The sequence below is a fragment of the Psammomys obesus genome, unplaced genomic scaffold, assembly GCF_907164565.1.
Source record: "Psammomys obesus unplaced genomic scaffold, mPsaObe1.curated_primary_1811, whole genome shotgun sequence".
Lineage (NCBI taxonomy): Eukaryota > Metazoa > Chordata > Mammalia > Rodentia > Muridae > Psammomys > Psammomys obesus.
The window spans coordinates 1,045,230-1,073,006 of NW_026593286.1; the positions used below are offsets into that span (position 1 = coordinate 1,045,230).

General features: G+C 56.2%; 1 protein-coding gene across 2 annotated transcripts; it reads right to left on the reverse strand.

Annotated features, from left to right (window-relative positions):
* Positions 1-6: 6 nt before the first annotated feature.
* On the reverse strand, positions 7-26,390 carry Gpc1 (glypican 1). Of its 2 annotated transcripts, none has more exons than XM_055616897.1 (9): positions 25,958-26,390; positions 5,577-5,735; positions 3,814-4,205; positions 3,010-3,175; positions 2,037-2,167; positions 1,803-1,922; positions 1,567-1,700; positions 1,148-1,323; positions 7-827 (listed from the first exon to the last, which is right to left on the reverse strand). In XM_055616897.1, the coding sequence occupies exons 1-9, from the start codon at positions 26,121-26,123 to the stop codon at positions 595-597; spliced, it is 1,677 nt and encodes a 558-aa protein (XP_055472872.1). In that variant the 5' UTR covers positions 26,124-26,390; the 3' UTR covers positions 7-594. The 2 variants fall into 2 exon arrangements, with proteins under 2 accessions (XP_055472872.1, XP_055472873.1); XM_055616898.1 differs by lacking the exon at positions 25,958-26,390 and adding an exon at positions 6,320-7,766.
* Positions 26,391-27,777: the final 1,387 nt, after the last annotated feature.

A 27,777-nucleotide genomic window follows, 5' to 3' on the forward strand; every position in this document is an offset into this window, starting at 1 on the left:
TGTGTGTGTGTGTGTGTGTGTGTGTGTGTGTGTGTGTGTGTGTGTGTATCCTGGCTGCGGAGCTGCTTCTGAGCAGAAGGTATCATGCAAATCATGAAGGCCCTGCCAGAGCCTGGACACTGACATACTGGTGTCCCTCACAGGCTTCCTGGGGAGCTGCGGGATGGGCCTTAAAATATCTGACATCTGTGGCCCACGGAGTCTGGTGGGGAGTCCTCAGTGGGAAGAGGCAGGAGAGGAAGGCACAGGCTCACTTGAGGTCTCCGATGGGTTGTAGCTAACAGCCGCCCTTCAGGCTGGCCTCATGAGCTTCTGGGGTGGTGCAGGAAGGGAAGGGAGGAGTGTGCAGCCAGAAGTGCCCCTGAGGTCCCTGAAATACATGGCTTTTGGGGACACTGGCTTGCAGCTGACCTGATACAAAATTAAAAGCTAGGGTGACAGGCGCCGCCAGACCCAGGAGGCCAGGACCCCATGCACCCTGCCCCAGCACTCAGAGCTACTGTCTCCTTATCCTGCCCTCAGCCCCAAGGGCCAAGGGAATTAAATATTGTCTGTTGCATGTTTTGGCCAACAGTCCTTGGGGCTAGGGGGCAGTTACCGCCACCTGGGCCTGGCTGCTGCAAGGACCCAGGTGAAGAGGAAGAGCCAGAAGAAGCTGTGGGGCTCTGGGCAGCTGGCGGCTGAGGTCTTCTGTCCCTCCTGCTCTGACAGGCCAGGGAGGGCATGGGTCAAGGGGGTCCGGGAGCTGGAGCTCTTCTTGCCGACCCTCCGGCCACAGGTGTCGTCTGGGCATCCACCACCACTGCCTGAGCCACTGCCATCATCACCTGAGGAGGACAGAAGGCTGCAGCGGCTCCTCCTACCTGGGCAACTGAGTGCTGGGCGACACCGGGAGTCTAAGGCCTGCTGCACCTGAAGACAGTCCCTGGGTCTGCCTCCCACAAGTCCCACCTGCTCCATGATAGCCAGATAGACATCCTGGCTGGCCTTCAACTGTGCTACAAGGACATAAGGCCATTACAGCACCCATGAGGGCAAAGCGCTCAGGGCAAACCCCTGGCATAGGAGTCTGGAGAGGCCTTGTACCCTTCTTCTTCTGAGCCAGGTAGATCCCTCCCCAGCCCACCCTAGCCCCAGTGAGCCTCACTGGCATCCTGGAAGTCCACATCATTGCCACCATAGGCTCCTCGTAAACGGTTGGTCATGATCTTGAGCTGCATGATCTGCTGCCGGATGGTCATGTCAGGCTTGGTGATGTCCACTTCCACTTCAGGGTTATTGATCTGGTTGGCCAGTCCATCACCCATCACCTCAGGTAGGTACCTGCAACGGGGCAGTCAGAGCACAGTTCATTACATTAGCTCTGGCAAAGGAGTCTAAGCATAGCACATGGCACCCCTACGATGCCCTGAGAGCCAGGGAACCTTAATGCATTGGTAACCCATGCAGGCACCATGGTATGGGGTACATGCTTGATGCTAGGAGCTGGTGTAGGTATGTGATCCTCTAGTCAGCTTCCCATGCTCTAGGACATTCATGAAGATGTGGCCAGCGGTGAGCACCTACCGGCCCTTGGACATTCCATTCCAGCAGCGGTCATCACTGGCAGGGCTCATGGCCATCTTCTCACTGCACAGTGTCCCTGGGAGGCTGATCCAGAAGTCCTGAATGTCTCGGAGCTGGGCCTTGGCCTCCGAGACCTGTTGGGTGGCAGTCAGACCAGTGAGAAGCCTGGGGACAAAGCCTGCCTTTGTCCACTCCCACATAGATACGGCTGTGGCCACTGAGATGGTTGAACTTACCAGCTTCTCCAGAGTACCTGTGGGGGTCTTCTCTTGCAGTGCCAGTTTTCCACGGCGACGCTTCTCCTCAGGCCCAGATCCATGGGGATTGACCTTGGGGTTTCCACAGCCCTGGATGACCTGGGGAGATACCGAAGGGGGTCTGGGCAGGGTGGCAGGGTCTCTCTGGCCCAGGTAGGGCCGTATCTGCAGTGGGTCTTCCAGTGCCCATGGTGGGCCCGAGCCCTCACACACCTTGGCTGTGAGCGTGTCCTTGTTGTCCTGGAGGGCGTTGATGGCCTCCGCCAGCCACATGTGCACACTGCCAATAACACTCTCCGCACCAGACGGGCCCCAGAACTTGTCAGTGATGAGCACCATGGAGTCTGGCAGAGTTGTTAATACATATGCACATACATACATACATCACGTGCATGACACATGGTCTGGACAGTACCAGTCAGAGGTACTGGTCAGCAGAGGGTCAGGTGAGCTCACATTCAGACCGTATGAGCTTAACATGCCTGTCAGCTCAGAGACCCCATTAAGAGTGGATACCCACACATAGCACATAGGTTTCCTGAACATCTGTTATCTTGCCTAGGTCATGTCCAAATACATCCATGTTAGCTCATACAGGGGTTGAACATGCATGAATAGCTTGTGGCCCACCATGTGCCCACATAGGCTGGTGTGTGTGCATGAGGCCCTGGACACGTGAGCCGTGTGTCTGCATGTGCATGCTTTCATGCAGCACAGATGTAACGGCATGCACACACTGGCCCACAGTGCCAACACATCTGTTGGATGAAAGATCAGCATATAACCAGCCCCTGCCAGCTAGGGGCCAGTGCTGACATGTATGTGTGCTAACTTGCCCCATATGGACAGATGTACACAGTGATTCATTCATACGTGTTAGCGTGTCTGCATGCCAGTGTGTGTACATGCAGGTACACCTGTGATTGGCAGGGAGACCCTGTGCACGCCACACCGTGTGCAGCATACATGTATGCCAGAGTGCGTGTGTTTTAAGTGTACGTACATGCAGTTGAGGCAGCTATTCCACCATATGCCTCGGGACAAGAAAATCTGTCCCTCTACCCCAAACTCCACCCAGAGCAGGCCCTCAAGCCTTTCATTTGGCTCATGCCAGGGACTACTGCCTTCCAGGACCCCTGTATGGCGCTCCCAAGGGCAGGCCAGACAGCCTGGGGGTAAAGCTCACCCAGGAGGTTCCTCCACTCAGCATCCAGGTCGGCCTGGTTGGCAAGGCAGCCTTTGAGCACATTTCGACAATAGTCGGGGCAGGGCCGGGCCCCAGGGACTCCCCGGCAATGGGCACAGTAGACCAACTTCATGATGGCCCGAGAACATTCTGGGGCCAGAGGTACCTGGAGCACAAAAGCAGCCTGAGCCTCCCTGTAGTCCCTATGCACCTGGTCACAAGCTAGTCCCGAAGGAGCCCCGCTGTGAAGGGCCTCAGATGCAAGCAAGAGCGTCTGGGCTTTGCCTGGCTCAGGCCACCTCAGGCACACATTCCAATGTCACAGTCCCACGAGACTGCTGCAACTAGGCCTCACTGCAGATAGGAAACCGAGGCCTGGAGGTCGGGAGGTGACCTATTGCACCTAGCTAAGGGTGGGGGCGGTTTAAAGCTGGTGCCCTCCCCAGGGGTCTGCCATGCTCTGTCCCATTCAGGGAGCTACCATGCTTGCTGTGAGGCCTCAGCTTGCTCAAGGCCCAATTTTATCATTTTCTTGTTTCCTGAGCCCAGCAAGTCCAATGGCCTTCTCCATCCTGCCCACAGCTTCATCTGGCCAAGGACACAGGACTGGACAGCAGATGGCTTAGAGTGGACTCACATCTGAAGACCCGCTATGAGCAACTGATAATAGGCTCCAGCTGTGAGGCTCAGGGCCAGAAGGCTCAGTGAACAGGGGTGAGTGGGGGAGGCGGGGTTTACCAAGCCCCCAGGCCATAGCGTGGGGACTTCCCAGGGGCTGCTCAGAGTGCTGGGCAGCATGTGTACCTGAGCCACCTTCCGGACTACGTCACTGGCCACACCCAGGCCCTGCACGAAGGAGCGTGCTGCCACGAAAGCACGGGTGGCCCTCAGGCGCAATTCCCGTGGGGCGTCCCCAAAAGGCCGCAGTGCCTCCGCCTGCTTGCCCAGGCAGTCCAGGTAGTCGTCAGGCAGCAGCAGCTGGGGGTGCAGCTGCTTGAAGAGGCGCTCCAGCAGGCGCGCCCAGAACTCCGCCAGCGTCTCCTCCAGGTGTAGGTTGGCGCCTCGGTAGTAGAGGCGCAGCTCAGCATATAGGTCCCGGAAGGCCCGAGTGTTCTGCGTATACAGGTCCCCAAAGGCCCCAGGGAAGGCATCCTGCAGGGTGCGCTCCGAGTCATTCAGCAGGCGCTGGAACTGGTCTGTGCACAGAAGAGAGGCATGGCAGCTTGAGAGGGCTCTTCTCTGTCAGTCTACTCATGGGCTTAGCAGCGAACCTGCTTATACGGTCAAAAAGCTGGGTGCCACATTGTGGGGGGGGTTCCTCAGGCTCTTGGAGACCTCTCTCCTCACTAGGGGTCCTCTCTGGGGTCACTGGCCTCTGTGGACTCTCCAGAGGCCAAGATTCACTGATTCTGGGAGGGACTGTAGTGGGGGTGGCGGGAGAGGAACCAGAGTGACCCTTGCTTGCCTGCTAACTGCCCTGTCTCTCACCACCCCAGTGCTCTCAGTTGCCCCGAGCAACCCACCTCTTTCTGTTGCTCTCCAGCAAACCCACCTCCTGCACCCCTGCACCCCAGCACCCCAGATGGGTACTTTCTGGTGAGGGTGGAAATGTGTGAGTTTGTACCGAAGATTCTAAGGTTAAGGGAAGTGTCACTCCACATCTCTGGGAGGGAGCCCTGGTTTCGACATCTTCTTTGGAAGTGAGACTCAGGGTCTGTGACTGCTCAGTTCCTCCCTCCCACACCGAGTAACCAAGGAAGGCTTAGCAACAAGTATCAGAGTATACAAAACGGTTAGGGGCTCTTGTATATTTCTAGCTGATGTTTTCCTGGGATACCTGCTGGAATTGCTAAACCCTTGACACTGTGGGTTAGCTGTGTGTTAGACAGACTCAGGGTATCTGTGCTTTCCCTCTGCAGCTTTACAGTTTCTGTTTTCCCAGCTCCCCCCCCCCCCCCCAGCAGGGGCAGCTTTGCCTGGGTCCTGTATCCCTTTTGGAGACAGCGAACCTCCTTGCTTACAGGTTAACTTCCTAGGGGACTCTTCTAACCCCAGAGTACCATACAGTCCGTCGAGCATGCCGTCGCATTTGGGCTGCTATCTTCTGCCCATATACAGTGAGGCTGCAGGAGGGTCATAAACAAGGGATGCTGAAAGGTAGCTAACCTGGCCTCTGGGAGCACACAGGAGGAGTCTCTACCCCTGGCCAAGAGGCAGCCACCTTAGGGCAGGTCCTGCACTCTTCCAGCCTTCAGTCTGAGCCCCTGGCCAGGGGTTGGTAGCTGGGCTAGTGGGCCTACCACAGGGACCCCAGAAGATGCAGGTGATATAGGCCAGCCCTCTGTAGGTCCTCAGGGGCACTCTACTTGTGACACAGAGGCACCCTAAGAACAGCAGCTCTTCTCTAAGGGCAGGCTCATTCTCCCTAGGGCGCTGACACTTGGGTTCATTGTTCCATTCAAGCTTGGCAAGAAGAGGAAAACCCTGCACTGACATTAAACATCCAAATCCTAGCCCCTGAGTCCTACCCCCCACCCACAAGCCCCCACCTTCCAGCCCCTATTCACCATCAATGCCATGCAGCTGAGTGGCCAGTGTGGCCTGCAGGGCCCGGCTGCTGTCATGGAGTGCTGTCTCCAGCTCCATTCGGCTATGGTTGGCCAGGTTCTCCTCCATCTCACTGGTGCAGCAGGTGTAGCCCTGGTGGCAGATGCGCAGATGCTCACCTGTAGGACAGGAAACGGTGGCGTGAGGGGAGGACATGGCCTCTAATTGCCCAAGACATGGCTCAGCTCACTTTAGGAGCCCTTTGCAAAGGCAGAGAAAGAGATAAGGTAGGGCAAGTCTGGGCTCCTGTGGCTCTGACTTCCAGGTCCTCTGGTAAGATTCAGGGATGCAGTACCACAGGCGTTCTTGAGTTATCAAGCGCTGAGCCTCAGAGCAGGAGTGCTGTGTGACCTATCCCCCCATCTCAGGCACACAAGCAGAGCCGTATCAGGGCTCCCAAAGAGACAGCTCGGCCACTGCATGAAGATGATGGGTTGCTGACTTGGGTTGAAACCTGGCAGAGGCTTTCAAGCCTGGGAGGAAGACAGAACCCAGCTTCTTCCTGGCCCCTCAGTCTCAGAGTCTACCTCGCTCCACACCTGACTGACAACAGACAGTGGAGTGCCCAGTAAAGACAGTTCTGCAGTGCCAGTGGCAGCACTCTGCAGGACCCTGGGTACCAGTCTGGGGTGAAGAAAAACATGCTCTGTGCAGGCACTGGGTCCCAAACAGAGGCTGCCCAATTCTGGCCTAAGGCTCTCACCCAGCTAGACATGTTCCTGGTCCCAGTGTTCTGGCTGAAGCTTCCCTCTCCAGTATCTCTCCTGGGCTGCGGTGTGGAGCTGTCACTCCCGGTGGCACTGTGGCAGCTCCACTCAAGACAATGTTGATTCCCACTTGCAGACAGGAGATTGCTCCGGCCCCACAACCAGCCGTGAAGTGTCCAGCATGGAGCCCTTACAGCACACTCAGCTCCTCCACACCTAACAGAGTCTCCTGCTATCAGAAGAAACTTCTAATGGGAGGTGTTAACCCTTCTGCTAAGGATACAGGGACACCAGGGGACCTGAGGTTTGGAGTTTAGGCTTTGTCCTAGTGTGGGACTGAGTTACCCAAGACCCACTGGGCCTGCCCCTGACCCCCGTCTGTCCCACTCCCTCCTCGCAGTCACATGGTTGTCTCTGAAGAGACAGACCCCACAGAAACTGGATGGGTCAGACAGAGGAGAGGTCGAGTTAGGGGCCCAGCCTTAGGTGGAGGGTCTGGGAAGAGGGAAGTGTCAGCAGGAATTCTAGAAGCTTCCCTTAGCCTGGCATGCTGACCTTGATGTTATAACTGTAGGGCTTACACCAGAAAGCCAGTGAGATGCAGTTTCCAGAGCCTAGAGTAGGTGCTAGGGCTGGCCCCTGGGTGCCAAAAATAGTATTGCATTAGCCTTGATGGAAAGGTAGGAGAAGGATGAGAAAAGGATTCAAGGATGTCATGCTGAGAGCTGCCATCAGGAGTGGCCCCTGAGGGGAGCAAGAGGAAGTGGACAGCATGTCAAGAAGTATGTGTGGGCAGGAAAGTACCGCAGGATGTGATCATGGCGTTGGGGGCAGAGGCCAGGTTTCTGTGACTCCTCGCCCACCTGAAGCCAGATGAAAGTAGAGATCCCAGCTTAAGGGATGATTCTGAGGTTGCATTTATCCGTAAGAGTCATGATCACATCCTTGTCTCCTGTGCTTCAGGGTGGGCCTGTGTGTGGCCTCTGTGACTTTGACCTGACATAAAAGAAACATATCCCCTGGTGTCTGGAGCCTGCCTGGAGATGGAGGCGTTGGGGGGTGGGAGGTGTTAGGGGTCACCAGAGGGCAAGAAGGGCCTGGATAGGTGATAGCTCTCCATCCGTTTTCTAACTCCCCACCCTCCTGCAGCAGAACAACCTCTAGCTCTGTTCTCTCAGGTTTAGGCTTGACTGTGATGCCCCCCTTCCTGCTTACTGAGGTAGGGGAGCTGTGCTTCATCTAGAACCCTGTGGGGAGTTTTGGCTGAGTCCCATATGGTCTCAGGGTCCCCAGAGGCCCACAGAGTAGGGAAGTGGCTGACAGTTGGTAGAAGAATAGAAGTGATTATATTCTGATTCAAGGGTGCTTGGGAGGGTCAAGAATAAAGGGCCAGAGACGGGAGGCACATGCTTACTGGCCCTCCCAGCGCTCCCCTACCTTGCGTCCTCTGCCTCCTCCTCCTGCCCAGGGTACCTGCCCCTTACAGGAGTTGTAGATCCTGGGAGCCATCATGTTATCAAGCACCCAACCTCAAGAAAGGGCTGGGTGGGGTCCAGACATCTGGGAGCTGCAAGCCTGGGACCTTTCCACCGGCCTGCATCTGTTCCAATCCCTTCCTTTTACAGCAGGGAGAGGTGAGCACAAGGTTATCCATCAGTAAGGAGGCCACCTGCCCACTAGGCACAGGGCTAAGCATAGGACCTGCCATTGCTCTGCTCCAGCTCAGGGTCTCCTGTGCTGAGGTGATAGAGTCCACGTCGCTCTCTGAGCAGGGGAACTTACAGGGTGACTACAACCTGAGGAGGGATCCTGGGAAGCATTGTAGAGGATCACCAGTCCCTGACTCCAGCAGTGAGCTGGGTGGGAACAAGCCCTAAGGACGGAGGCTGCAGGTGTCAGTATGCGGTTCAGGAGACATCTTGGGCTCAGCTGTGACAGCAGTACTCAGAGCAAAGGCATGTGTTGCAGGCCGAAGATTTCAGGTAGAAAATGTGAGAACACATTGGCAGGATAGAGTTGGGCACGTCCTTGCTGGACCCTTCCGCTGTTCCCTCTCTCCTGATATCCTCCTCCATCTTGGTGGACCCAGTTATGACCCCTCCCCATACAGACAGGAGAACGAAGCTGAAACAGGAAGAAGTTAAGTAAGGACACACACTCAAGAAACGGGCACTTGCCCCACTCTCCATTGCAGGCTCTGGATGAGTGGGACTCAGGAGACTCGTTACTAGCCACTATGAACGCATCCCATCCAATGGCTTCCCCTGCAGCCCTCTGGCTCTGCCTGGCCACCTCACCCAGCCAGCCCGGTGACCTGTGCTGTTCCAGTTGCCCCAGCACCGCCCCCGTCCCTCCCTCCCTCCTCGGACAAACACGGGAGTGAAGACACGGAGCCAGAGCCCGGGCACCGGCCTGAGGGCCCCGGGCAGGCTGGGCCAGGCTGCCCGGAAGCCCGTGCAGGGCAGAACTGCTTGTTGAGGGTCAAAGACAGGAGGCTTCTCTGCTGCCCGTTGAGCCCTAGACAGGAACTGCAGGTGAAACTGTAGGTGTTCAACATCAGAGCGGCAAAGGCTGGCTCTGCAAGGCTCTCCACACTTCCAGAGAAGCACCTTCTCTCAGTTCAGTCCCTGGGGAAAGGTAATTTTCCACTCTAACAGGATAAGCCCGCCATTTCCCAGCTCTGAAGGTGGGTGGGAACTGTAATGTTGTCCCCACTGATCCCACCCATCTCTATCAACCTGAGCTGATTTCATTTTTCCAGCTCTTTCCATCGTTGGTTTTTGGGGCACTGTCCTCCCCTGGGGCTCCTAGGTTTATTTGGGGAAGGGGTTGTTTGTTCATGGCCAGTTTTCCTCACCCTAGTCCCTTTTACTAAGCCTTGCCCCAAACCCAAAGCCTCCCAGATTCCAAGGCTCCTGATTCTTGTGACATCCAGCATGGCATCCCGTCGCAGCAAACCCGTGGGCAGCAACCTCTTATATACCTCCTCCCAGATCTGGCTGCCTGCACCCCACCTCCCCCACTATTATCCAGAGCAGACAGCAGCCTGTGGCATTCTGCCTATCAGGGTCACACCCGCCTGCCACCTGCTGACAGCTGCAGATTCTGCTCTTCCCTGACAGAGACAGCACCCCTCTTGGCCATCGGCAGTCACCCCAGGGCTTTAGCAGAGTCCAGCATCCTGAGGGCATTTTGGATGCTACCCACAGACCTCTCTGACCTGGCCTCCCCTGACACCTCAGGGACCCAGTGCTCTGAAACCCATTCTCAAGAGACTGCAGAGTCATGCCACACCTCCTCCCCCCAAGCCCATCCCTCCAGAAGCTTCCTGTCTCAGGGGAGGATACAGAACTGAAAAGCCTGCTTCCCTTACCACCCCTAAAATACTCCAACAGCCTGTATGGCTCGGGGCAGTGAAGGAATGTATAGAGGATATCTCTCAGCACCACAGTAGGCACAGCTAAGAGAGCTGCACAGGCCGCCTTCTTCCCCCACCCAGCTGCTGGCTCCTGGAGCAGGTCTTTCTGCTGACTGATGGGGGAAGTAAACCATCCCCGTGCTTCTGGTTCTTTCCAGTCCTAGAGGCGGAGGGTCTCCAGCGTGTGACAGATTGGTGGTAGCAAAAAGCCAAGAGAAAATGGCCCAGCTTTCCGAGGGACTACTCACTGCCCAGGCTCCAGGGGACTTCACTATTGCCTGCCCCATGTCACCAACAAACCTATCTAGTCCTGAGGGTCACACCTGCAGGAGGACATTTCAATCCCATCTCTGAAATTGATAAAGCACCAAGCTCTGCCCTCCCCCTTCCCTCCCCATCCTTTCCACCCTCCTGGATGCCTTCACGACCCCCAAGCCCGTCTCCATTTCACCCAAATGACAACATCACCAAGAAGAGCCTCCATCACGCACTGGGACCCCTAATTGGGGGGCATCGGCTGCTGGCACGCCTATGGGCTCCATGGGAGGGTCATCTCCAGACAGGCTAGGGTTCCTGCCAGCTGCCTCTCCAGCATCAGGCCAGGCCCCGGCGAACAAAAGCCTGGGCGACACCTGCAGCTCCCACCGCTGCCTCCTCCGCAACAGGGATGGTTCTGTGCAGCTGGAGCCAGCAAGCAGGATCTGCAGATGCTGGCGGCGCCTGCTCTGGCGGCGCAGTGAGGAGGGGGCGCTGGTGCAGTGGGCGCGGCTGGTGCGGAGTTCTGAGCTCTGCGGCAGGCAGAGGGGGGACTTGGAGGGGGCTGCGGCAAGCAGGAGATGGAGGGAGGAGAAGGAGGGAGATGTGATTGGCGGGGTAGGGGCTTGCCGCAGTGGGCGCGGCAGACAGGGGGAGGAAAGGGTGCTCTAAGGCTGCGGTGGGGGGTTGGGGCGCAGAGAGGGGGATGGGTTCAGCAGAGAAAGGGGGCTTGCTGCAGGATGGGTGCTGCGGCAGCCAGTAGGGGTGCAAAGGGAGGGACAGGGTTAGGGAGGGGTAGCCAGGATGGTGCAGGACAACTTCAGGGAGATGGGGATGGGAGCTGGAGAGACATGAGTGGAAATCAGCACTGGTGACCAAGCTCTTTGATGGGAAGGGGATGAGACACAGAGAGGCTGCGGTGGTGGTGGTGGTGGTGGTTGTGGGGTACGGCTGTGGGAGAATGGGGCTGAAGATGAGAGGTGAAAACGGGGAGGGAGGGGGATGCAGACAGGAACAGTGATGGTGGCTAGCAGACTTAGCCTGGCACGGGCCAGGGGACACCCTCCTGGCCTTAGAACCCCCTTCCTGGATGGCTGCTCCAGCGGTGGTGTCCCCAGCTGTGGACGCACTCCAGATGGCAAGTGTGACTCCCAGTGCCGGTGAAGTGGCCAGGGAAATACAGAGCAGCAGGACTCAGCAGGAAAAGGCCAAGATGAGGCTGGGGTGCCAGCATGGTGGGCTTTGCAGCCCAGGGCAGCAGGAGTCTCACTGGCACACACAACTGAAGGAGGCTCCCGGGATGAATGCATCTCTTGCAGTAGTAGCCTTCCCTGATGCACCTCACCCTCATCTCCCTGGAAACAGTAGGTGGCTGCGGACACCTCCCCCCTGTCCTAGGCCTGCGGTATTGTCCTGCATTTCTGAGGACCTGTGGATCAGGCCTCTTCTACCAGCCCCTGGCCAGGGGTGGGGGTGGGGTGCAGTGGGTGCTCTGGCTTATTGGTCTTAGCAGGGTAGATACTCATGGGGAACTAGGGCTAGCTAGAGATGACCATGGATGGTGACTTTTCTCCTGAGAGTGATAGCTAACTGCCTCGAGGGGGTTCCTCTCCAGCAGAACACCAGCTCTCCACTGTTTTCTGGGTACTCAAAGGTCACCATGGTCTCCCAGTCCTAATACCCCTTGCCCCAAGGACCCTTCTCCCTAGCCCCTGCCTCTAGTTCCCTGATATGCTTCTCTCGGCCAAACTAGCCCCAAACTCCTCCCATGCCACTCTACGGTCCCTGGCCCTCTGTTGATCATCCCCCTTTCCAGCCTTTGATTGCAGGTGGGGAAAACCACTTACTCACACTTCCTCCCTGAAACTATAGGTCCCGTCAGCCTGCCTAGTCACACTGCTGCAGACGCAGGAGTATGCTGGGCGAGCAGCTGTTCAACCAAGGGCTTTCGGAAGACTCTCCAAAGAAAGGGCTCTACCCTGACATGGCTACCCTCTAAACTGCCTGCTCTCCACTCAGGACACCTAACCAGTGAATGCTGGGGAGGGGTGCCTCATATGGCAAAAGGTCCCACTGTGGCAAAAGCTTTTGGCCCAGTGTCCATAGCTTATGCTATGTTCTTGGACACATTAGAGATGAGGAGGACCCTGCATTTATGTCTACCAAGACCCTGCCTTATGACTTGGCTGCAGGGGAAATCCCACTCAGAGCTTTCAGTGCTGCTTTGTCAACTCAGTGAACTGCAGCCCTGCCTTCCTGATCAGTCCATCCCCAGGTAAGGTGGGGATTCCGGTGGGATGTACATGAAACAGAGGTTCATGCCAGGCCCCCTGGGCTCCACACTGTTTTCTCATCTAGATAGACCACCAGCCCACTTTTGGGCCACAGGGCAGCTGAGGAGGCCTAGAGGAGGCTTCCTCAGATGTGTCCACATGGAATAAAGGCACATAGTGCAGGCTCCGCCTCAGCCCTGTAAGGACCAAACTGGCAGAAGTGGTAAAGAGATGTTATAACCAGGATGGAGTCCAGGACAAGAACACGGGGCCACTGGTTGCCAGCCCAGCTGTTCCTACTGGCTTGGTAGCTATCCTTCTGGACCATCCCACACCTTCCTGCAAGGCCTGCTCACCGCCCCCCCTTCCCAGGAAGCTCCACTTCTTTTTGTCCACCTCTCCCAGCAGCCATGTCAGCTCTCATGTTAAAGCATGTATAAATACTAGAGGTAGGAGCACTTTTGCCCAGTGCAGACATTTCTGGAACAAGGCTACTGCCATAAACTAACACACACCTCCTTCCTCCAAGCAGGTACAAGAGGCAGGTCATTCAGCACACAAGCATTCCTGGTTAGACCACTTCACAGCTAACCAGCGGCATGCAGCCAGCCAAATCCACACGCCCAAGGTCTCTGGCTGGGAATGGCCATGTAAGCAGTGCTGGCATCCCCAGATTCCCATCTCAGGGGAACTCCTGAACAGAAGTGAAAGACTACAGCAGGAGTCAACATGCTCTGCTAAGAGGCAGTAGTCTGGACGGCTACCCTAGGCTGGGCTGCCTAGACAGCACCTCTGTTTGCCCAGCCATGGCATGCCAGTGGCTTTTAGCTGTGGGTCCTGCCCTTCCCTACGAGCACGATTAGAGCGGGGGCAGGGAACTAGGGTGCCTGTTACACTTTATTTTTACATGCATGTGTGTGTGTGCCACAGAGTATGTGTGGGCGGAGGGTAACCTGCAGGAGCTGGCTCTCTCCTTTCCATTAGGTGGATCATCTCAGGTCACCAGCTTGGCAGCAAGTGCCCTTACTTCTGAGAGATGTCACCCCTCCACCAGTTACACACGAGTCTCAGATAAACAATTCATTCATTTTTCATATAAAAATTGGCTCAGAAGGATTGAAGGGCAAATATGTGTATGTGTATCAAACAGACACAGTATGCACAGACCCAAAAGGTAAAAACAGATGTTCGAATGGATAAACTGTAATTATAAAATGGAATATTGTTCTGCCTCAAAAAAGGAACTCTGACATGCTGTAAGATGGATATCATACTCAATGAAAGAAGCCAAGTGACGTCCCCAGGGTTGTCAAAAACCATAAGAGATAGGGACTGAAACTGTGCATGTGAGACGCAGGGGGAGGAAGGGAGAGCATGTCAGCTAGTTTCGACCTTCAACTTGACACGATCTATAATCACCTGGGAAGAGAGCCCTAGTGAGGAACTAGCTAGACCATGTTCTCCTGTGGGATCCAGTCCACTGTAGGCAGCACCACCCCCTGGGCTAGACCCTGACCTGTGACAGAGTGAAGAAAGCTACTAGGCAGCAAACAAGACGTCAGCACGGGTGCCTTTGCTCTTCTCAGCTCTTTACTGTGTATGTGCTGTGTTCAGATGTCTCAGTTTCCTGCTTCTGATTTCCCTGCCATGACAGACTGGAAATATAAGTCAAACAAACGCGTTCCTTCCCTAAGTTGCTTCCCATTAGGGTGTTTTTACAACAGCAACAAAATAAAACCAGAAGAGGGGGTTAGTGTTTAATGGGGACAGAGGTTTAGTGGTTAACAACACACCACGCTGGGAAGCCAGGCACTGTCTACCCACTGGGTAGGTTTCCTTTTCATGGCTGTGTCTTGCAGTCCTTGGTGGGGTGCACTGGCTAGTTTTATGTCAACTTGACACAAGCTAGAGTCACCAAAAAGGAAGGCACCTCAATTGAGAAATGAGAAATGCCTCCATGAGATCCAACTGTAAAGCACTTTCTTAATTAGTGATCACTGGGAGAGGGCCCACTGTGGATGGGGCCACCCCATGAGCTGGTGGTCCTGGTTGTGTAAGAAAGCAGGCTGAGCAAAGCCATGAGGGAGCAAGGCAGTAAGCAGCGCCCTCCATGGCCCCTGCATCAGCTCCTGCCTCCAGGTCCTGCCCTGACTTCCTTCAATGAACAACGACATAGAAGTGTAAGCAGTACAAACTTTCCTCTCCAACTTGCTTTTAGGTCCTGGAGTTTCTTTGCAGCAATAGAAACCCTAACTAAGACATGGGGTGCGGCCTAACTGAAGCCACTGTCAACGATGGACATCCACCCACAAGCACACAGTTTAGAGGGGATGAGAGAGGTTCCTAGCATGAAGTGACTCACCCACATCAGACCCTGGGCCAATGCTGGGCTCGTTCCCCTGGCTCAGGCTTGGCTGGTGTTGAGAGACCTCCGGGTCTCTCATTTAGCTCAGCAGCAGTTCCAAGGACATAGATGAGATGAACCCTTATTTGCAAAGCCAGGGCTCAGTTGGCCTTGCTGGAGCCAGATGTCGCCATGGCACTGGTCAGCAAAGCTTCTGTCTGGTTCTGGCCAGCCTTTCTGAGAATGAGGCCCCAGGCTGCTGGCAAGGCCTGTTGGAGGGCCACCTTTCCTGTTCCTGGTGACAAACTCAGAACCCATTCCATAAAGCCACCTCGCAGCCTCACCAAGCACTCCTGGGGCTCCTACCCAGCAGAGTTTTGTCTCTGTCATTTGCATAGTCCCCAAGCCTCAAAGCTCCTTTGGGCTCTAGGGGCAGGTGGCATCATGGGACCACTCCTTGCCTCCTCAACTCAGTTCTCAGGGATGCTCACATAGCTATCTTCTGAGGTGGTGTCTTGGCCCCACTTTGTATGCACTCAGGCTTAGGTTCTTGCAGTGATTGCTAGCAGGCAGAGGGACACAGGGATCCGGTGACACAGCTCTGTATGGGGCAGGCAGCTTGGATCCCTGGAGGTATACAGTTGAAAGAGGGAGCCAGCACTTCCCCAAGGGAGCAACTGCACATTGTCAAGGCCGTGGGGATCCAGGAAAGAGAAGCTTTCATTGCTGGCTGCTGCCTGCACAGGCCTGGTAAGAAGCTGGACCTGTGGTATTCCCAGTCCCCTCCTCTCCTTGGCTTTCTCCCTAAGTCAGCTCCTGCTTTCCCACAGTGGCCTTGAGAGTGATTGCTGGCCTGCCATCTAAACAGCCCTGTCTCCACCACTGCTGTACCCTGGGGACACTGGCCTCCTTGCGACCCCTGGCTTTGCATGATAGGACCAGTGAGCAGTGGCTGAGGGGCTGACACGGCTTCAGGATGGGGCACTGTGGGATGCTGGCTAGGGTCTCTCTTCTGCTGTGGGGACCTCCCATCTCTGTGGCTCCTCAGCCTCCCTAGATGCTGGCCTTCTCTCTTTACTGAGGTTCTCTCACTCACAGCCTGCCTAGAGGAAACAGCACTGTGAGGGACACATCCCTGTTCCCCAGGGGCTCTTCTGAAGGGGGTACACACACACACACACAGAGGCACTGTGGTCCACCCTCGGTCACACAGCCAAGTGAGTACAGAGCTGGCCCTTGAGCCTGTACGGATTAGTGAGGTCTAACAGACCAGCCTTGGATTCTGAGAGGATGTTTCTCGGTTCTAGGATAATGGGCACTGAGTAGGTCACTTTCCTTAAGAGGTGGTTCTCAGCCAAGGGTGTGGCTTTCTCCAATGGCCCAGCCAAACATTCCTTCGGAGCCCAGTGTCACTGTGCCATTGCACACAGCACAAACAGCCCAAGAGCTCCCATCCACAAGCCTTCCTCCTGTCTTCACTCGGCATGGCTCAGATGTTATCACACTGATCCCAGACTGTCCACTCTGCCAAACAGAAGCTTGGAGGCCTGGGAACAGAACTTGGCTGTATCCCGACACCCAGAATGGGCCGTGTCTTCCAGGGTAGCTCAGAGATCTATACTCCAAGGAGACACAGGCTAAGTTAGGCACCCTACACTGGGTTCACAGAGCTGACTTCCAGCCCTCCCCTGCTTTGCACACAGGCCATGGCATTCTCAGCCACTGGTGTAACCCCACCCCTGTGTTGGTTAATATAGCACTTTGACAGGATTTAGAATCATGTAGAAGATAAACTTCTGGACATGTCTGCGAGCGTTTCTAGATGGGGTTGAAGTATGAAGACCCACCCGACCTGTGTCGTACCATCTCCTGTGCCGCAGTCTCTGAATAAAAAGGGAAAGGGGGCTGGAGGTGTAGCTCAGCTGTAGAACACTTGTCTAGCACACACAGGCTGATCCTGTCCTGGCTCATTTTATGTCATCCTGATACAAGTAAGTCATTTGGGAAAAAGGGAACCTCAATTCAGAAAATACTTCCGTAAGAACAGCCTAGAGTCATGCCTTAATTAGTGACTGATGTGGGAGGGTCTAGTAAGCCTTGAGGAGCAAGCCAGTAAGCAGCACCGCCTCTGCCTTAGCTCCTGCCTCCAGGTTCCTGCCCTGACTAATCTCTGCAAGAGTGACCTGGGGGTTGTAATTTGAAACAGCCTTTTCCTTCCCAAGTTGTTTCATGGCCGTTTAATCACAGCAACAACCTAAGGCAGGTCCCCAGGGCTGCCAGTAAACAGACTGAAAAGGAGAAAGCAGCCTGGGCATCAGCCATTTCCTACCTGCTTCTTCACTGTGGGCACAATGTGACCAGCTGCCTCAAGCTCCTCCCACTGTGTCTTTCAAGCCTCCTGCAATACACCCTTGAACTGTAAGCCAAATAAGTTCTTTCTTTAAATTGCCTTGTTATTCTGTTGCAGCGGCAACAAAGTAGCTAATATACTCATCCCTCTTGCCCCATCTAGCCCCTATTCCTATGGCTAGACCCTTCTCTGAGGCTCCATGTCCAGGGAAATCTGTCCCTTCCAGGCTAGTCACCAATGGCTCTTGCCAGGAGTTTCGGTTGTAACAGTGCATGATCCCCACCCCAACCTCCCACCCTGTTGAAGGCTTGCTCATGTGGCTTCTTCCGGTCCCTTCTGCACGGCTTCTCTGGTTCTCTCAACAGCAGGCTAGACTTAGCTACTCCGAAATTCTTGGCTTTAGCTATAAATCCGGGTGGGATTTGTGGGAAGTAGGCTGGCTCCTCCGGTTAATGAAAAGCTCTAAGTGTCCACCCAGCCCAAGGTGGGAGTCCCACAAGGTAACACAGAAGGCTGTGACCTTCATACTGTCATACTGTGACTGGATGAGCTTGATTGTATGCCAAGAGAAGGCCAGGGCCACACAGGAGGACAGTACTCTGGGAGCCCTGGGCCTGTCCGGTGCAGCCTAGGGTTGGGCACCTGGGCAGGTGTGTGGCTGTCAGTCTCAGTGCTGACACTCCCATGCCCTCCTCATTTTCCAGCACATGCTTTTTCTCATGGTACTGGGGACAAAACCCAGGACCTCGAATGTGCTAGGCCACACTTACAGCCCTCCTTGCACTTACTATTATAGTGTGTGTGTCCATGTAACGTGTATGTGTGCGGTGTGTGCTCATAGAGGTCAGAGGGCAACTTTGTGCAGGAAGTTCTCTCCTTCCACTTTTACATAGGTTTTGGGGATCTCATGCAGCAAACACTCATCTGCTGAGCCCTCATGGCAGCCTCCCTGAACTCCCACAACCCTGTACTTTTAATACCTTCAAATGATCTGAGCAACATTACAGGGCCAATGAAGGCCCTGCTCAGAAGGAAACTGACACCTGCCTGCCTCCGCTGATCCTATCAGCCGCACAGCCTGGAGAGCTGTGTCTGCTGCCATGTCTTAGCCCCAACAACAGCACCCAGCAGGTGCTCCAGCAGTGTCCCTGGGGGTTTTAGAGGGCCTAGTGACCCCCCACACCTCGTCAGACTGGTGATCACACTCACCTCTGAGCCCAGCCCTCGCTGAGGCTCTCCTAGTCACAGACTGGCCCTGCCTGGGCAGCCAAGCCATGCAGCTGGGCTTGGGCTCCTTTCCGGGCCCCAGTGCCATCTGGTGGAGGCTGTCAGCTTCTCAGGACTGAGTTTACTTCTGAAGCAGGAAATGAGAGGACTATGGGGGACACTCAGGGCTTCTCTTTCACCCAAGGAGCCAGCCTCTATTTCCCAAAAGACTCGGTAAGCATTTGTCAGAATATTATGGTTACCTTTCCCCATGAGCACACTATGTGGTGAGACCTGGAAGCTGGTTTAATGTCCACTGGAGTTTCCAACTTGTGGTAGGTGTGCCACATTTCCAGGCTTTCTGCTACAAAAGCGGCTAGTCTCAGGTCCTGTTTCCATCCTGGCTGGGAGTCAGTCTCTGTATCCACATTCCTGAACTCCTGAGTTCCACTTGTGCTCCTGTAAAGACCTCTGGCTTGCACTTCCCTGATCACTGCCTATTTGCTAGCCTTCCAGATCCAACCCCACTTCCTCTCTCCACCCCAAGATCCCCTTGACTTGTGGACCTACGTTCCACTCAAGTGCTTCTCCTGGTACTGCTGGTGTTTGTGGAAGAGCCTACCAACTCCTGGGGTAGGAAGCACGTTAAACACGTCACCCAACGTGCAGTGCGCTGCTAAAGGTCCAGGCAGTGGATCCTGGAGCATCACCTCACACATGCAGAGGAGTGCTCAGGGCATCTGACATGTGTCCACCAGCTCAGAGCTCTGTATGCACACATGCTGGATGAGATGTGCCAACCCGGAGTCCTAGGACATCAGGGTGTCCTGGGTACTGTTACAACAAGATGTGGGAGGGGCAGAGGTTAGAAGTGGAAAATTAGTAGGAATTTTGGTGACTTACTAAGAATTACAGCGACTCACTAAGAGCTTCATCCCTGTAGATAACTGTGTGGTCCAGTGTGTCCCGAGCTCCATGACAACTGCAGAAGGGTAAACGCCTGAGCCAACCCTGGCAGCAGGTGACATCAGCTTTCTCCCCAGTGACTGGCAAATGGTCACAGGTGGGGGGGGGATGTATTCCCTGTAGCCCCCAGAGCCTCTGGTGGGCACTTGTGGCCACGATACTTGAGGACACACTCAGACGTCAGCACGGTTCACCATGGGGACCACAGGTAGCCACAGACAAATGAAGATGCCTCAGACACATCAGAAGGAAGGGCCACCCACAGATCACAGCCAGGGATACACTCAACAGCAGGCTTGGGTGTTTGGGAATACCTCTGAAGGTGTTTCTGAGGCTGCAGTAAGCCAGGACAGCTTCTGGGGAGGCAGGCACCTGATCAAGGCCTCATCGGTACCCTCCCATCCCACATCTGGTAGTGTCGTAACTCAAACACACCATCTTAACTGTAGGCCGGTGAGTGTGGCTGAGACCCCGGACCACTGGAGTTGGGAAGGTCTGGAAGCCCCAACTAAATTTATCATTAGCTCTTAAATGTGTTGACTCAGAGACTAAAGGTGGGGGAGAGGGGAGCCTTCCAGTCTGGCCAGCTCTCCACTGTCCCTCAGGAGGAGGCAGGCCAGCTTGGCTCAGGTATCTGTGACTAGTGAAGGGCCAGCGCTGACCTTAAGAAATCTACTTGGGTGTGGCTAGCTGAGGAACAGCCGAGCTTGTACCGCTGTCTCCTCAGCCAGCTAGCCAAGATGATGTGTCCTCACCTGGCCCCTGAGGATATGTACCATGCCCTCCTAATCTGATCCTTCCAGTGCTGGCCTCTGCTGCCTTAGCTCTCTGTTCCTTCTTGTACCTCAGGAAGTCTGTGGCTTAAGAACCAGATCTCCACTCTATGGTCTCACACCCTTGCAGCTTGGACACTATTTTCAGCACCTATGTGACAGGCCTACCTGAAGGTCTCCTGTGCTTCAAATAAGGCAGTGTGAGTGCCTAGGTTAGTACCATTAGCTGGTACTAACAGGCACTCGCCAAATCTGGGCTGTCACTTACTCAGAGTATAAATGGGAACTAGTTAGGATAGCAGGCCTGGGACTGTGCATGCTAAGCAGGGCTCAGTCCACCAGCAGCTCAAGAGCATTTACCTCCTAGGCATCTTGCAGGGTTTCCTTTCTGAGCCCTTGCCTTGGCCAGGGGCCAAGTGAGCACACCTCATCCACCTGTAACGGCCACATGAAGACCTAACAGGCTGACCTTTTGGCACTGGCTTCTAGGTTCAGTTCACAGAGGGCTTGCTCTGTGTTTTTTTCTGTCATGGCCTTGTCCTTCCTGGGTTGGGGGAGGTTGGGCAGATGGCCAGGGAGCAAGACTGACAGAGCCCCCAGGGGCTACCCTGTCACCTAGCCAAGTCCTCAGAATCTAGGGAGCATTCTGTACAAGTGAGCAGCGGCCTGTTTGGCTGGCCCTCGCCCCGGGGGAGGCAGCCTGCTTGGCGTGCTGTGGGGCTCTCCACCAGACCCAGTCTGTCTCACTCCCTGATCCTTTACTTTCCTCCCAGAAGCTGTCTAAGGCCTGAGCCTCCCGGCTGGCTTGATTCTTCTGCTCACAAGTGGCCTGTCTGAGGTAAACTGGTGCCACTGGATACCAGCCAGGGGTCTTTAGGCTATGACCCCATTGCCCGCCCACCCTGATTCTGTGACATACCACAGAGATGTGGTTAGCAGTTACAGTTCTGGCCACTGCCAGAGCACTGTCAGGCCTATAATATCAACAAGAGAACCATGACCCATGTGGGAAGGGCAAGGAACAGGTGGGAGAGGTGTGACTCTGAAACAGAGAGCCCAGGGTTTCTGCAGCCGGACAGAACATGCTGAACAAGTGCTGAGAATGAGATGTAGATACCATGGTGTCATCGCTGAGTTCCCAAAACTTGTATGTGCAAGTATGACTCTCGCACCCAAACTCAAGAATGCAATTTCATTAGTGTGTGAGGTCTCTGTAGACACTATTAAGAGCATATGAGAAGGCCCTAACCCAAACACAACTGGTGTCTTTCTAAGAAGTTTAGAGCTAGAGATATGGGAGAAGCTTTGCAAAGGTGAAGGTGTGGGCTTACATGCTAGGGACACCAGCAAATCTCAGGATGCTGGGAATGGCTGGGCTTGTGGTCTCCTACAGCTGCAGGAAGGGAAGACTCTGCCCAGGGCCTGGTCTCACCTCCCAGTACCCCAAACCATGAAGCAAACGAGCTAAATGTCTGCAGAGACATCGTCTTCCTGTTTGCTGTGCTTTGGTACTGTGGCTCTGGGAAATGGAAACGCTGACAAATTTCGGCGCTGGTCCCCTACATTGCATATAAGAAGAACTTAGAGTTTTCACCACGTGAATGGACCTAAGACCTGCTCAGGTGAGATTCAAAGCAGGAGTGCATATGCCTGTCAAGGAATGAGGGCAGCAGTGGCAGGGTGGCCCTGGGTGAGCACAGGAGGGACTGGCCTAGGAGGCAGGGGTCACATGACAGGGCAAGGAGAGGCCGGGGCGAGAAGCATGCTGAGGGCATAGGCAGGAAAGGAGGTGAGGTTAGCTGGTTTCTAAGGGGTCACCAAGGATTCTTGTCACACAATGGAGTGGTAGTGTGTTTCCCCTCACTCAAGAGATGCCTGTTGCCATGGAGGTGCTGCTGGAGAACAACTAAGGGATCTAGGCACCCTCGGCTCACCCAGAACAAAAGCCTTTTCATGGTGACAGGGTGGAGCTGAGCCCAATGAAGAGAGGACCAACCACATCAACCAGGGGACTGTTCCTCAACACTGCCATGCTGGAGGATTTAGGCACCAAGAAAGGCTGCCATGAGGACATCGGCAAGGTGCTTGGGTTTGGGTAGGAGGCAACAGCTTGAAGCCCCTACAGCATGTGAGCAGCACCCTACACCAGATGACCGTGCCTACAGCCAGGTTAGGTCAGGGCTGGGCAGAGGCTCTAAGTTCAGGGAGGTGTTTCAGCCTAGGTTCTGACATAGGAAAGACCCTGAAATCCCCCTGCCCCCCCGGTCCAGCCTGAAGAAAACAGCCCTACTTAAGGAAGTCCTCCTTTCCCTGCCCATCTCTTACTCTCCGGTGACAGCTATACCACAGGAACCTCGGTATAAGTGAAGGTGTGTTCATGCCCAGTTCAGCACTGCTGCCTGGCAGGCAGGACAGACCATGTCCAGTGCTTTGGGTTGGGTGGGGGCTTCCGAGGCTGGGGAGGCTCACTAGAGGCTTGCACTAGCAGTAGTAGGACCACTATCATGGGCAGACCCGCCTGCCGTGCTCCTCGGCTTGCCCTGTGTACAGGGCATCTGTCTGAGAACTATTCTTTTGGGATTTGGCCCCACGAAGATAAGCTTGCCTTTCCCAGTCACCGACAATCTGAGGGTCTGTCCTTGGCTGACCAGAAGTGAGGCCAGGAGATTGCTGTGCAAACTCTAGGTCACCTGCGTTATGTGCCTTGAGCCTGGGAAGAGCCATTCTGCTCTGTGTAGTATCCATTAGAATAACTTTATGCCCCAAGAAGAAGCCGAGGGCACAGAGCCAGAGTACAGAGAGCCGCTGTGAGGACCACCAGGCTTGCGTTGCAAAATCCTACCTGAGGTCTCCAAGCTGAGACGCCATGAAGCTTCCAGAGCACAGAACCTGGAAAAGGAGGTCTGCTCTGGCTTTACTGAGGTACAGATACCAGCTCAGGCTTTGGGATCAGCCAGACAGTGCTCTAAGGAAGGTATATGGCGTTCTGGGCCTTGCTGTCCTCTTCTGTCCAGTGGTTTCACACGGACCCCAAGTGCTCACGAGGGAGTTGTAAAAATGCCTCTTTGGAACCCAGGTCACTACGAACACCATCAGATGATGGACGCCATCACCTGTGCAGCGTGTGCTGACTCTACAGAAAGCCTCTGGAGCCTGAGAGAGGAAGTTTCCTCGGAGAAGCAGGATGGCCTGTCCAGCAGAAGAGCCTAGTGCTACAGCAAGGACCTGGGCCATTGCATCACACAGATGGCCCTGCTGGAACATGGCTCCCTTGGGCACACAGAAACCTGGCCGTTGTGCCAGGGATGATGAAATTCTAGCTCCTAGCACCACACCAGGGTAGTGAGGACCACCTTGGGCTTCATGCTGAGCCATACAGGGAGCACCTCTCCCTGGGAAGAATAGGGTACACAGAAACTTTTGGTCCAGGGTGGGGAATGCCAGTGGCTTCTGAGAGCCACAGATCTCAAGGGTTCTGTTGGGTTCTGGAGAAAGTCAGACAACTCCTTCTAAGAGGTGGGAAGGGCACTCAAGGGTTCTGTTGGGTTCTAGGGAAAGTCAGACAACTCTTTCTAAGAGGTGGGAAGGGCACTCAAGGGTTCTGTTGGGTTCTGGGGAAAGTCAGACAACTCCTTCTAAGAGGTGGGAAGGGCACTCAGGCCTGGGGACCTCACATTTGGAACTACTGTACAGAAGGCTAGAGCCCACATAGAGAACTGGAGTGCTGCTGGGGGCTTAGCAGGTGCTCAGCGTGGGTTTTTGCTATGAGGTGCCTACCCTGACTGGCAGGCAGGCAGGAACACTGTTACTCTGTGGCCCGGAAGCTTGGCAGTTCTAAGTTCTTCTGATGCCCAGCCCCCACAACTCCCACAGAACCTCAGCAGGCACCTATCTTCTCGGGGGTTCCCATACTCCTTAGAAGAGAGCCTTCTTTGGAACTCTAGACAGGTGACTGTAGGAAAGGGATCACTAGGAATTAGAGCTGCAGAGAGGACCGTGCCATTAGGGGCCACCAGAGGGCGCCTGGTCCTTGGCATACAGGTCTGGTGGCATAGAACCAGACAGGACCCTGAGCTTGGCTGCCCCTTGGGCTGCTGCTATCCTGGGAGGTCACACTGTTTCCCTCAGTCCACGTGCTAATACTCTCTCCAGTGCCCTGGGGCTTGTAGGTACTCTCCCACTCTAAGGGCTGTGATATGCCACTCAAGGGGCTCCAGGGCAGCGTGACACCAGCTCTGTAGAGCACCAATAGGGATGGTGGAAGAACACAGGCCCCAGCCTTGCCTGTCAGTAAGTGGCATGACCCTGAGCTGGTGTGACTGCTGTAATTCTGCAGGGCACCCATTCACCCCAGCTGGACTGACAGTATCCAAGGCCATCACAGACATCAAAGCATTTCGCTTGTCTTGAGATCCTTACTCGTCCCACATCCCCCAACCCCAGGACAGTGAGAACGGGCTTCTCTGGAAGTGACACACCTGTTTCTTTATTTTGCCCTCTCAGTGCCCTTGCCACTGCCTACATTGCCAGTCCCTGCCTACATGGGCACAGTAGCTGTGGGTGGGTACGAGCTCAAGAAGGTCCTCAAGAAGGCATTAAGATGGGGAGGCCTGGCCATGCCGAGGGGAGCTGGCTGCAGGCTGGAAGGCCTCAGGCGGGTATATGTGGGAAGCTGGAGTCTGGCAGGGTTAAGAGAGCTACAAGAGCCTCTGGGTATAAGCTCTACATATGCACTTTAACGCGAGCAGGACACCGTCTGCTGCCAGGCACCCAGGTGGACGGTGCCCAGAGAAGTGCAGGGGCGGCCTGACAATGGCAGGGCTGTCTGAAGAGAAAGAGGCCTAGAAAGGCCTGTGCTGGGGCACTTGAAACGGAGATAGTCAAGAGACTCAGGCCAAGCAAGGTGTCTGTGGCTTCTGTCATTCCCCACAGAGAGGGGTTCCAGGGCCTGGCTACCTACTACGACTCCCAAGCAAGGTAAGGCCACAGGCCATCCCCTCTGGGTGATACTCTTCCCTCATTCAGAGTGTCTGTGGCACCAATTGAGTTTGGCCTCTAGCCTGCAAACCCCCTCAGTAGCAGAAGAACCCTACAGTGGGAATTCCCTGCTCACCAGGGCCCCTGGCGCCGCATTTATCCAGGAAAGCCTGGGGCTGGGGGGGGGGGTGTCCTTCGGACATTGCATCGGCGCTCCAAGCTCATAAAGATTCGGTTCCCAGAGCTCCTGAGGCGGCAGGGAAGGGAAGGGAGGGGAAGGGCTGCTCTCAGCAGCTGCAGGGCCGAGACTGCCGCCAGGAGGGCCGCTCTTCTTACAAAGAGATGACAAGGCCCCTGGGCGGGATCCAAGACGCCGACCACCTGCAGCTGGGCTCACAGCTCCAGGCTGCCGGTCCGACCACGAGTGCGCCAGGGTCGGGGCGCTGGCGGGCACAAGTTGCTGGGCAGGAATCCCCGCAAGTCCTGGGGTCGCCTGAAGCGCACGGCGGCCTCACAATTCCTTGGAACCCAGGCTCGAAGGACAGGATCTGCCTACAAATCCCACTTTGGCCGCTCCTGCTGTGGACCCGCGAGAATTCTTAAGCAGAACCCTTGACGCCTGTGGGAGAGGTCCGCATAGAGAAGTTCCTAGCTTGCTGCCACCGGGATCTGCCTCCCAACAGAGCGACCCAGAGCTACCGCTTGCTTTGCTGCAAGGGCGGCAGGCACGCTGTCCCGGAGCTGGGACTGTTGCCCCCCTCCCCGCCCCAGCACACTGGGCCAGGTTGGGGGTCGAAGACGCCCAAAGGGAGCGCATCGCGCTGGGGTCCAGTGGTTGTCCCTAGCCGCGCCAGAACAGCGCTGTGGGGAAGGGACTCCAGAGAGCCGTGCCTGGGAAGCAACAGAGCGGATCGGAGCTCGGAGGCGAGGGCCGCAGGGTACAGACCAGTTAAGGCGCAGGAGGCCACTCCAAGTCCCGGCGCCCGGGGCTAGCTGCGGCGCGGGTAGGGGTCCAAGACAGACCTCTTAAGTGCTGGGGTCCGGTGGCCCCGGACGCAGCGCCCTTACTCACCCGAGATCTCTGCCTGGGGCACATCGCTCAGACTAAAGCCCTTGGCCCCGTAGATCTGGCGGACTTCGCTGCAGCTCCGGCTCTTGCTGGCGGGGTCCCCGCGGGCGCAGGCGAACAGCGCGGCGGCCGCGCACAGCAGCCCCCAGCCTCGGGCCCGGAGTTCCATGGCGGGGCCCGCGGCTCCCGGCCGCCCGCGCGTGCCTCTCTCGGTCCCGGCTGGCCCGCTCAGGCTAGTCTGCGAAGGGCAGAGCCAAGGTCCCAGTGCGCGGCTCGTGGTCCAGAGGCGGCGGCGACCGAGGAGGCGGAGACAACAAAAGCCGGCTGCGGCTGCGGCGCGGGACGCGAGGCGCGAGGCGCGAGGTCCGGCCGCTCAGTCGGGCCGCCCAGAGCGCGGCGGGCGAACGCGCAGTCCCGGCTCGGCGCCTCCCCCGCCGCCCGCCCGGCCCCACGGCGGCCGCGGAGAAGGGCAGGGAGGGGCGGGGAGCGCGGGCGGGAAGAGGGGAGCGTCCGGGCGGGGCGGGGCGGGGCGGGGCGCGGCTGGGGGCGCGCTCGGGGCGCACCAGGCGCTCTCTCGCTCTACGGAGGGGGAGGCGCGCAGGCCCTTGCAGTCCACGCGGTGTGCTTCATCGCTCGGGTGAGGCGGGAGCGGGGGAGAGCCTGGAGTGCAAAGGCCGAGTCTGGGGTCCCCGAAGGCAGCCCCCCACTAGCCCAGCGCCCAGGGCGGAGGCACCACCTGTGGGGGTGGGGGCGGGGGCGGGGCGGGAGGGGGGGCGCAGTTGAGGCAGGGCTTTCCTCGCCGGACGTGACATCACGTCTTCCGCAGACCAATCAGGGGCTTCCCCGCCCCCAGCCGAATTCGGCACCTCTTTGCTCCTCTCCATCCTTTAAGGTACCGGGCTTGCTCTTTCAGCGCTACCAGCCTTCAGTCCCGATCCGTCACTTCTCTGCTCACCTGCACCCCCACAACAGCTTCTGCCTCCCCACGCCCTTTCTAGCCGTTCCTGCGCGGCTCCAGTTCTCATCTGACGTGTTTTGGAGGAGGGTGAGGGGGCTGAAGGCGGGAACTGGCCAAAAAACTTAACCAGCTCAAATGACTTCAATTGTTGCAGATTGTCAGCGGGTGTTTCGTGACTCCTGAGGGGCTGGGCTACAGAAGCAGTCAGGCAGAGGCAGGTCTGTGGGCTTGGGTGCAGTGTGGCAGGTGACCTCTGAAAAAAGAAGGGTGAGCAGGAGAGTATCCAGGGCAGCTCAGCTCCAGGCTGGGTGTGGAGCACCACCGGCTGTCACCCAGCTGCAGAGATGGTGGGGGAGAGGGGAGGTGACTGGCACCCCGTCTGGTCTGCAGTTTCTTGCGTGGCAGCTGCCGGTGGGCACCACTGTCCCTCCCGCTCCTCTCCACCCTGTGGGTAAAAGCCCCAGAGGCCATAAGTGAGGTTAGACTGTGAATCCAGATACCTAATCTGGAAATGGGAAGAAGGCAAATGAAAGGCTCACTTGGTTAGCCATAAGATAACCCTTATGTGACAAAATAATGCCGGGCTCTTGAGTTCTGCTGAGCAGGGCCTATGGGCTTGTGGCAACACCCCTAATCACCCATGCCTCAGGTCCCATCCGTGGTCCTAAACTGTTGTCTGTCAACCTCAGGGGGCTGGGATTCCTGCCATAACTCTCAGACATTCCCAGTTCATCCATGCCCTGCAGTCATTGCTCGAGAGCACCAATGGAGACCCAGGCTACAGCAGGTCTCCCCACACCCTACGTTGTAACACTTTTTCTGACTTGCCAACCCCTGCATGCTGAAGCCTACTCCCTCTTGGCCA